Source organism: Gavialis gangeticus, unplaced genomic scaffold (assembly GCF_001723915.1).
Source record: "Gavialis gangeticus isolate Ggan-Ray unplaced genomic scaffold, GavGan_comp1, whole genome shotgun sequence".
In the NCBI taxonomy this organism is placed as follows: domain Eukaryota; kingdom Metazoa; phylum Chordata; order Crocodylia; family Gavialidae; genus Gavialis; species Gavialis gangeticus.
In genome coordinates this window covers 161,559,050-161,570,417 of record NW_017729024.1, presented here as the reverse complement: position 1 = coordinate 161,570,417, position 11,368 = coordinate 161,559,050, and the positions used below count along the sequence as shown (strand labels likewise).

The following is an 11,368-nucleotide window of genomic DNA, read 5'->3' as shown; positions in this document are numbered from 1 at the left end:
TTTTTTTTTTTTTTTTTTTTTTTTTAAATTTAAAACAACCCCCTAACAACAAGCATGCCTTCTCCTGCAGTGTACACACCTATGCCTAATGCCTGCAGTTGGCCAATTTAACTCAAATAATTGTAATTGGAGTTTAAATTTAGAAGCAGGTGACTTGTGTTTAATTATTAAATGGTTTTCCCTGCCTGGACCTATCATGTCCCGAGAACTTCCTGTGAATTGGCTGGGCACTGAGGGCCGGGTCCCAAACCCACTGAGGTCAACAGAAAGACTCCCCTTGACTTAGATCAGTTTCTAACTCTATTCTATGCTAGCAATAAAAAGGCTTTGAGAGAATAACACTGTCATAAACAACATGCTTGTAAGCACTTAAAAATAATTAAATGCGAGATGGTTGCTTTTATTTTTGGAATTAAAAAGCCACTGGTGGTTAAAAGTACAAAGCCTAGAAGTAGAACACAACTAGGTGTTGAGGTTTTGAATCCAGAAACACAGAGGGCCCTGAGATGAGGGAGGATGTGGTCACCTCGCTTAGCAAGGGAAGAGAAAGTGGTTCAGTTCCAGGAAGAGAAGAGGCCAATGTTGACAGCAGCCAGGCACCACAACTTCCACGAGCCTTGACTCAGACATCAGGCCAACATTATGGTATAAGGGAAGTAAGGTTTTCAGGTCCTATGTGAAGTCTCATGGATCCTCTACTTTCTCCAAAAGCATCTGGGTGAAGAGTGGGTGGGACCTAGAGTTCTACTTGCCCTACTCCCTAATGTGCTGTGATGCTGCTCAGACATTATTGGGATAAGGCAAGTGGATTCATGTCAGCAGCATATGACTCCCCTCCCCCTCTTGCCCTGAACACAGGAGATGCAGCGAGTGGAACAGGACTTCCCAGAAGACAAATTCTTTCCCTGTGCTGCTTCTGGGACCCTACAGCTATTTGCCACCTCAAAGGGCTGTGGTACAGGCACAATCTAGCCCCTGATGAGAGCCAAGTTAAACATCAGTTTCCTTCCACTATCTCCCCTATCCCAGAAAGGTCTTTGTTTCCTAAAGAACAGCACTGTGACACTGCTTCATATCTACAGTCCTTACATATTATGATCTTGGCAGCATTTATCCATGACCTTCTCTAATTCTTTATTAACCAGCCATTTCCCCCTTTTTGGCTTTTCTTTGTGCCATACATTCTTGTGAAGAAAATCTTCTACGGCAAACTATCAAATGGAGTACGCTCTCGCAGCGCACCAAAGAAGTGGTACAAGGACACCCTAAAGTTGTCCCTAAAGAGTTTCGGCATTGACCTGGAGTCATGAGTGCAAATCGCTCATGACCATCCATCCTGGAGGTCATCCATCCAGAATGGAGCACTGGTCTTCGAACAGCAACGCATGGCAGAAGCAGTAAAGAAACGCGTGGCCAGGAAAATGAAAACCTCTCGTACCCAGTCAACATTGCTTTTCTGCCCCTGCTGCAGCAGGCTGTTCAAGGCAAAGATTAGGCTTATAAATTGCCTACGTACCCCTGCAACGTAGCCGTTGCCCTCCTCCTTTCTCTTTCCTCCTTTTTTTCTTCTTTTCTCCCTCCCCGTTTCTTTCCCATTTCTTTTCTCTCCGTCTCCCCCCGCCCCCGCTGGATGTGGTAGTCTTCACCCACAGTGTGGGCAGCGGGGTTCCACAGGGCTCGGTCCTCGGGCCCGCACTGTTCAACATCTTCATCAGTGACTTGGATGAGGGGGTAAAAAGCACCCTGTTCAAATTTGCTGATGACACTAAGATGTGGGTGGATGTGGGCACATAAGAAGGAAGGAATAGGCTACAATTGGACCTAGACAGGTTACAGGGGTGGGCGGATGAGAATAAGATGGGATTCAACACCCTAGGTGCAGCACCTTGCACTTGCTGGAGGAAGAACTAGGGAGGAAGAACAAGCACCATACCTACAGGTTGGGGAACTCCCTTCTCCTCAGTGCAGAGGCAGAAAAGGATCTTGGAGTCATCATTGATGAACATGGGCCGGCAGCGTGGGGTGCAGTCAGGAAGGCCAATCACACCTTGTCGTGCATCCACAGATGCATCTCAAGCAGGTCCAGAGAGGTGATCCTCCCCCTCCGTGTGGCACTGGTCAGGCCGCAGTTGGAGTACTGCGTCCAGTTCTGGGTGCTGCACTTCAAGAGGGATGTGGACAACATGGAGAGGGTCCAGAGGAGGGCCACTTGCATGATCAGAGGGCAGCAGGGCAGGCCCTACGAAGACAGGCTACAGGACCTGGACCTGTTCAGCCTCCACAAGAGAAGGCTGAGAGGGGATCTAGTGGCCTGTTACAAACTAATCAGAGGGGACCAGCAGGCATTGGGAGAGTCCCTGTTCCCCCGAGCACTACCAGGAGTGACTAGTAATAATAACAACACAGTCACAAGCTGGCAGAGGGTAAATTCAGACTAGACACCAGGAGGCGCTACTTCACTGTCAGGGCGGCTAGGGTCTGGAACCAACTTCCAAGGTAAGTGGTGCTGGCTCCTACCCTGGGTGTCTTTAAGACAAGGCTTGACAATCACCTTGCTGGGATCATTTGACCCCAGCATCCTTTCCTGCCATGGCAGGGGGTCGGACTTGATGATCTGCTCAGGTCCCTTCCGACCCTACCTACTACGAAAACTATGAAAGGCCAACAACATGTTCTTGTGAGGTTCTAAGCTACCATGACTCTTGGCTTAGTGATCCTCTTCACAGCTGTAGGTTGTAACTGTTAGACCCTGGTTACCCTAACAGTAACTAATTTAGCCTCTTTTTACAGCAAACTCTCCATAGCATCTCTCTGAAAAGTGCATGAAGGCAGCTGACAGACCCACAATATGCTCCAAGCAGCACAGTTTTCTATTCCCACATAGAGAAAGCATACGTATTCCTTCTGTCCAAAGAAATACATGTGCTCCAGGTGATACTACTGCCAGTTCAAGTGACAAATTCATGATAAAAATAACCAAGGGCCTCATCCTGTTCAGAAACAGGAACAAGTCCTCCCTCCTCCGTTCAGTCCCCCCTCGCCCCCAGACAATAACAAGTGTAAACCTGGCCCTGAATGTGACAGAACACTGACCACATATTTGAGGAGCTGAGGTCAGGAAACCCCTCCCAGAGCCAGATCTTTGGATCTGAAAGACTACCGTCTTGGAGAACTTCCATCAACCTTCTAATACGTAGGATGGTTGCCATGGCTTTGCATTTACGCATGAAGAGGACCAAAAGGTGAAGAATTATGTCCCAAGGAACCATCATATTGGTACAGCCTGATCATAACCATGAACAGACTTTTGTGCTGTACTCCGACATAATCCTATGCAATTGAAAAGCTGTTGTAACTGTGGAGCTAACAGCTGTATTTACTTAATTAAATTCCTAAAGTAATTCACACATTTCATGTCCTTTCAAAGCCCTTTGCTGGGGGCCGACACCTCAGAGCACCACCTAAAATACTTTCTAAGAAAAGAAAGAAGAAAGCTGCTATTACTGTCTCAGCATTTGACATACCTGCCTTTTTTTTTAATTTTACAAATTAGAAGCTTTAAGAACAATAAAGGACAAAAAAAAAAAAAAATGATAATTGTTTTTGTTTAAAAGGGCAATATCTGTTTGTAAATCATGGTCTGTCTTACAAGTCTGTACCTCTTAGAGTTCCAGTAATACCCTCAGGTTACTGGAATTGAAAGGGGCTAGTGCCGGGGGGATTCTCTGTATTTTCTGTCTGTTTATGCATTTAACAGGAATTTGTGAACAGTCAGTTTCTCTGTTCCCCTTCCATAGGTAGTCATTTTTCCCCACACTGAAAGACCCTTCTAACATCAGAGAAGCAGAAAACTCTTAATGATTCTTTTACAGGAATTTTTTATTGGCAGGAAATGCTATTTAAATAATGCTGCATCAGAAGGTAATTTCTTAAATTAGTGGCATAAAAAATTCAAGTAGACAGTGTTCCCTTAATTCTGCCATCAGGGTGCCAAGTCACCTTTGGGAAAATGTGCTTTACCAACTAAGGACACCTTTCAATAGATATGTCCTTGGGCACAGAAATTTGAATTAATTACAACATGTGTGTGTACATCTTGTGTATGTGACTGCACTGCAATAGAGTGAGCTTCAGCCATGTGCTAAGACTAAATACAGCAATGTTTGTCTGTAGTAATTATGCGCCATCAAAAACTGAAGTAGTTATTAAATCAGTGGTTTCCAGCCACAGCTAGGGATTCAAATGCGGGTCTGCAAAATTCCCACTGACTTCAGTAGGGCTGGGACTTCATCCTAGGACTTTGGCTTTTGTGGCTAGTGATCCAGGCAAGCCCTCACTCCTTCAGTTTACAGTGCTCAAAGTTTGATTTAAAAATCACCCGTTTTGAATCAAGATTCAAATGAGAAAGTAAGACATTTTTATTGAAATGCTCACTTTTTAATCTGGTTTTACATCTGTGCTTTTTAGTAATTTCCCTAAGAAAGCAGATTCTCATTTGTTGTGATATGTTAGTCCTACTTATTTATATCCCATTGATTAGCTAAATCTGCATATGTGGATTTCATATAAATGAATATATAACTGTTCAGATTCTTAATCCTTGCATTTTAAAGTTAGATAGTGATGGATGACTTTTTTTATTTGCCAGACGAGGATTAAATTTTTACTTGCGGTTAATATAAAACTGCTTTTGGATAGATATTGGGAACTGGCTTAAAATGCCTGTCATCATCATTTAGAAATGGCTTGTTAGTTAAATAAGGCTACTTTGTGTGTGCTGGCTATGCAAAAAAGGCAGTTTATCAAAATATATTTTGCTTTTAAAATTCATTGACTTTTCTAGACAAAGGAAATACTAGTGATTTTTAAAAAAAAATTTAAATGATTGCTGTGTGTCACCACATCCTTCAAGACCTTACCATGTATAGATCTCATTTACACCCTGCTTTTATACAAAGACTGGAAAAGGACAGCAAACTTTCCTCCTATTTTAACTCCCACATAGGGACTCTTAACTCTAAATGAACATCGAACTAAACTTAAGTAAATTGAAATGAAGAGAATATTCTTTCTACACCTGCAGAAGAGCTTATTGCTGTTCAAAATGTATTTAACACTTGAATAATCTCTGGGTTCCTGGCTAGTGAATTCCCCCAGTTCAGTTGTCTGATATTATTTAAAACTCTGGTAGCAGACACTGGTTGCTTGAGTATTACTTTTTATTTAATTTAAATGATCCTGCTCCAGTGGATTGGAGCTGGCCATGTCTCATTCGGTTTGCATACTAAAACCAAATGCCAGTATGCATTTTTGCAGAAACTGTTTTCAGTCTACTACCAAAGAATGTTACATCTGTAGACTCCAGTTAGTGACAGATTCTGAAACTTCAGACTTGTGTTGTCAGTGATAGAGGCAAACCCTTACTGCCCTTAACAATGACCCTCTGTCTTGGTCACCCTATGTCATTGCTGCCCACTGCCCATTCATTGTCTGACTCTAGCCCACAACAGAGACCCAAGATTTTCAATTACAAAACTTAAATCTAAATCATTATACTGTGTATGAAATATACATAATGGAACAGCAGGCAGGGAGAACTGGCCGATATAATCATGGCTTTTGTTCAGTGCAGTTTCACCAGAAGAAAACAGCAAGTGTCATTATGCCATTTATAAATCCATGGTGCTTTCACCCCTGTGACTAGTTCTGGTCCCCACACCTCAACAAGGAGCTAGAAGAACTAGAGAAGATCCAGAGAAGAACCACGAGGATGATTAGTGGTATGGAGTGGCTTCCATGAGGGGAGACCAGAGAGGCCTTTTCCACTTAGAAAGACATGCTTGAGGGTGGACAACATAGGAAGGGTTTACAAAGTACCAGATGGTGAAGGGCAAGGAAATAGGGATTTATTATTTACTGTCTTTTACAATACAAGAATTAGGGGTCATAAAATGAAGCCAGTAAGTGTAAAACTAATAAAAGGAGAGTGTTAAAGTATGGAACTCATGTGGCAAGAAGTTGTGGAAGTTGACAATGTAGCCAGATTAAAAAAAAGGGGGCAAATTCTTGCAGGAAAGGGGCATCAGTAGCAATTAAGCATGGGAGTTTGGGGTACAGTCTCCGAGTCAGAACTTCCTAAACCTTAAGTGCTAGAGGTTGCAAGTGACAGAGGAACAATGGAAAAAAAACTCTGGTCAGACCCTGTTCACTCTCCCTTTCAGCCTCCAGTCTCTGCCATTGTGTAACAGAGGATACTGGGTAAGATGGTTTGACCCAGTAAATGGCAGTTCTTATTTTCTTATGTTCTAAAGGGAGTTTGTGCACTAAAACGTCTATTTATTCATACAGCTTCATTTAAGTCCAGAAGTAGTTAAAGCTATGACTTCTGTTTTCCTTCTTGTTGATATCATAATCCAAGTGGAGGTCAACTACAAGGCCAGGCAGAGATAGTGGTATATTTTAAGATTAGTGGTGGTGTATTTTAAGACTCACAAATCTAAAAATGTTATCATGTTTACAGAAGATGTTGCCAAATGGGATTAAAAAGAAAAAAAACATTACCATAGGATGAACTGTTGAAGAGTTCAATATTGAAGAAAACGTAGTCTCCGTTGGTCATTCCTTGACGATGAGCTGCTAACATGATGTTCCTTATTGTATCACCACTGGCACACATTATTACAACTGGTGGAGGAAAGTGGAAAACAGAGATAAGAAGCTGTTCTTGAAACCTATGGGAACAGACTGTTAAGCGTGTGCATTGCCAGAGACAGTGACCTGAACTGTCCTCCCAACATTTTTAGAAACATGACAACAGAATGAACAAATAAAGCTGGGATTTTCAAAGAAGGCTATGGGAGGTAGGCATCTACTTCACACTGAGAGCCATATGGCCCTTACACCTCTTTGAAAAACACAAGTATTAAGACCAAATGTTATCTTATTTTTTACTTTGTGTGATGAGTTTCATTTATTTGTGTAATTTCATAACTTGTATTGCAACAATAAAACATTATTATTGCTTTAAAGTTTATATACAATTATCTCAAGGTAATCTCAAGATTAAGAAATGAAATGGTATCATTCTAAATTTCCTTTTGCAGAGTTCTTTGACATGGAGAAACAATTTATTACAAGTTTCAAGGTCTCATTTTGTAATGACCCAGAAGTCAAATACAAACTCTTATCTGCTAAAACGTGAACTGCCGTAGCCTGATTCAAAGATGCTCTGTCCAGTCACCCAGGCCCACACTAGCAGATCACATTCCCAGAGGCCAGCCTTGTTAAGACCTGAGAGCTACTTTCCAAGCAAAATTGTATTACTTCAAAATTTAAATGCAGAGATGCACTTAGCATTCTGTTTTGCACCACTTGCTGGAGAAGTGCTGCAGTGTGTAGTCACTATATGTCAAAGTGGGTATTTCACTTTTTACAACTGTAATACTTGTGAGAGGCCTTTTAAAAATATTTTCTAGCTTCTCTCCTCATTCACATGTACTATTAAATTATTGTCCTGAAAGTGAAATCAAAGTTATTCCCACAGCACCAGTTAATGATCTTGATTAAAAGGAATGACTATGAGTGGGAAAAAATTCTGCTTTAAAATGTGTTGATAAGTCATAGTTTGAGAGCAGCAAAAGGAATGCCAGGGAACTAACAGCTATTTGGATGTGGTTTGAGCACAGCAGGAAAACATCAGCAACAAAAATGATATTTAGTGTGTATAAGAAATACACCCATACTTTCTAAAGACAATTAGACTGCATGCGAATCTCTTCTGTAAGCTTTCAAACATGTACATTACATTTACTTGGCTGCAAGTATAACTTACTAGTATATACAGTTTAATTGGTGCAAAGCATATGTAGCAAAATAGGTTCAGCATCAATATTTTTAATACATGGGCTAAAGCTCTGAACCTGGAAGGACCGTATATAGTGCTTCACTCCACAAATGTGAGTAAGCTCAATGAAGTTATTAGGGCTGTTTCTGTACTGAAATTAGACATGTGCATAAATGTTTGCAATACTGGTGTTTTGGCCAGCATTATTAACTGGGGCCAGTTTGCACTCACAAGGCCAATTTAACAAAACTCAGCAGTGAGCTTTGTTGAACTAATCACTGAAAGCTTTGGCAAGCTGAGTTGGTCTTGGAAATCATAAATAAAAAGACCATGTTTTGTATGAAACATTCATTTTTCTTCATCATTTTGTGTTACTTGAAGGTTTGGTAGGTTCATTTTGAATGTTCAGATTCATAGTTTCTTTCTTAAAGTACAGCTTTTCAAAGTCATTATACTGCTGTAGTTCTCCTGTCGAAGTGTGTGTGTGCGATGTATAGAACACAAGAAGAGATTAGAAGTTCAACTGATTTCTTTTGCTACAGTTAAACCTTTTCTTTTCTTATTGTAAATGAAGTGTTATGCTTTCAAGCATTAAGAAAACCAAGCAGTTGTAAAACTTACATTAATTAAAAATGGATCTTTTCCCTTGCTTGTCTGTTCTCCCTGGCTGCAATTTGTTGCATTTAATTCATTTAGGAAAGTCACTAAGCAGCTCCTCAATTTTAAGCTTCTACATAAATGCTTTCCTGAATGGAGCAAGAAAGATCCATCAGTTGGTACTGTATTGTAATTCACTTATTTACGGCCCTGCACATCTGAAAGAAATTGGTACCAGTGTTACTACACTACCACTACAAAGCCCTAATGCAGACATATGGCATGATGTCTAGCTAACTGCCCGAGTTAAATGAAACATGGTGTTTATCTGGACTGGAAAGAAAACATTTTTTCTTAATATGGTGGTATTTTTCTGGATATTTAAAAATAATTTTAAATGTACATCTCCAGTGAGACTTAGGGTAAATTTTATTGCGACCAATATCCGTTTAGTGCCTCCTTCAAATAGTTCTCTTTTTTTCCTTTTAAAAAGGTATTTTAAAAAAAGAAGCAGCAGCTTAGTATTGCTGGTACCAGAAAATTATCATCAGTTGGCATGCTTGTGAACCTGTGCTGCAATTAATAAACTTTTAATTTGGGAGTACAGTTAGTCAAGTGTATTTAAAACATGTAGATTGTTCCAATATAGTTTCAAGCATTTTACTGATATAGGATACACCCAACAAGCATTTTACTGATATAGGATACATCCAATCTAGAAATGATTTCTCAAGACATTTTGCAAGTTATTTACCTCTCTGTTGTTTTGCTGTCAGTTGGTGGCACTATTTCTGTGCACAGGGAAGAGCTTGTACTTCATATGCTTCCCTGTTAACTGCTTCCCAAAAATGTTCTTGTTATTTACGCAGTTCTTAAGGGGTCTGCTGAATGGGAGGAGGGAAGGGACCTCCTTAGTAAGACTCAGCAGGGTAAAAGGAAAAGGTCTTCGCTCAGCTTTAGAACATTTGCAGAGTCACTAAAAAACCCCTGCAGAATAAGCAACAGATTTGCTGTCCAGTCCAAAAATCTGCCTTTGGGCAGATGCATGTTTTCAGTCTTGTTGGCAAAGCAGCTCTTTTCAAGTAAACTGATTTCTACTATAATACAAAATACTACCATCATTACAAAGGATGAAATTCTAGCCCCACTGGAGTGAATGGCAACATTTCAACTGACTTGAGCGGAGCCAGGAATTCACCCAGTGTTTGGTCCTGCTCCCATTGAAGTCAGTGAGAATTGCCATTAGGCTCAACTGAGGTGGAGTCATGTCTTAACTTTTCCAGAGGCAAGCAAAATATATCCCCTCTCAGCTGTCTTTTCCTAGTGCCTCTACGGTCTCCCTCCTACCTGCTTCTCTCTCTGCTCCTGAGAGAGAAAGGAAACATGCATTTCCGTGTGCATTTCCCTACAAGTTCTGAGCACCTGAAACAAAAAGTGTATTCAAGTCTCTGGGTCACTGCCGTGCTCAAATACATCATAAAAGCCTGTGTGCTTTTTACTGACACTTAAATTCATTGATGACTGGGTCCTATAAGATTGGGTTTATAGTATTTAATGTTATCGTGCGCACCCACACCTACAGTATATAGGATTGGAATCCATCAGGACACTGGTGGTGTGTAAGAATGAGTCTTTGCTGAATACCCACTGACCCAGAAGAGCAGAAATTGGCCCTTTGTGATGACCCTTGGAGGCCACCCATATGCAAGGAGCAAGGCAACAGAATTGGTTCAAAACTTCTCCAGGGTGGGCATGTGCCCCCTGCCCCCCTTTACTAGCTGAACTGATGCAGCCTAAAAGGCAGCTGTGTAGTACCTGGGGAGAAAAGCTTCTCCATGCAAATACAAACAGGAGACAACACAAAAGAGCCATGGTGGGTCCTGGGAGAGGTCACTTGAAAGCACTGCCTGGGACACAGCAGCAGAGCGGTGGGAACAAGGACAGCAGCCTGGATGAGTCTCCGTTTGGCATCTCCGGTGACAAGTTGTGCAGGTCTGAAGGTGTCAGGGTTGGGAGGGGGCACCAGCATTGCTGTCCCACCCCTGCCAGAACATGAGGAAATCCTCCAAGGCAGAGGGTCTCAAACTCATCTGCAAACCACCCTGGTCCACGAGCTCTATTCAGGCGGCCTGCAGAAAGGCAACCTAAGGCTAATGCTGACGAACATTATACCTGACTTCCCAGAATTTTGCTTAAGAAAACAAGCACATCCATCACATTAGAAAGGTAAGACTATGGATATTAAAGTGTGCACTTTGCTTTGTAGAACAAAAAAAAGTCTATTCAGTAGTCTGCCAAGACCCTCAACAATTTTCAAGTGGTCCACCGGGGAGGGGGGGGAATAAGTTTGAGAACCACCTCTCTAAGGATCTTCTTCGGGATCCTCCAAAAGAAGTCACCATGCGGAGGAGCCGCTGGCAGCACTAGGGTGGATGTCCTCTCTTGATATGAAACCCCATGCCTTTATGTCCTCTATTTTTTTCTTCAAGAGTATAGCATGCACCCTAGGTGTTAAATGCTACAAACCGGATCTTATAGGACCCAGTCATCACTTGATGACCTGAAGAGGAAAACAGAGGACCCAGAGGCGCGGGGTTTCGGGTCAACAGAGGACAGCGCAGCGGAGCACCGCACTGTCCTCTGTGGCGGCCGCCTCACCCGCAGGGCGCCCCCACCCCCGCCCAGGTGCGGCCCGGCCGCCGGGCGCGCCCTCACCTCTGTCGGCCGCCTGCAGGGAGCGCACCAGGTCGTCGGGGTCGAGGGCGCGGCCGCGCTCGTCGAAGCTGTGCGCGGCCAGCTGGACGGCGGCGTCGTCCTGGAAGGCGGCGTGCACGCCGTCCATGGCGAAGTAGCAGTCGCGCTCCTGCGCGTCGTCGGCGTAGAGCAGCGCGGCGCGGGCCCAGCGCTGCCGGCGGAACAGCGCCACGA

General features: G+C 42.6%; 1 protein-coding gene across 1 annotated transcript in view; it reads right to left on the bottom strand.

The window, feature by feature from the left end:
* Positions 1-11,362, bottom strand: part of LOC109297914 (atrial natriuretic peptide receptor 3-like) — an 80,783-nt gene extending 69,421 nt beyond the window's left edge. Inside the window, exons 1-2 of the mRNA XM_019517993.1 lie at positions 11,156-11,362; positions 6,562-6,684 (exon numbers count right to left, since the gene is read on the bottom strand). Of these exons, the coding sequence (XP_019373538.1) occupies positions 6,562-6,684; positions 11,156-11,282 (250 nt within the window). The 5' untranslated portion in view covers positions 11,283-11,362. The remainder of the gene's footprint in view (positions 1-6,561; positions 6,685-11,155) is intronic.
* Positions 11,363-11,368: the final 6 nt, after the last annotated feature.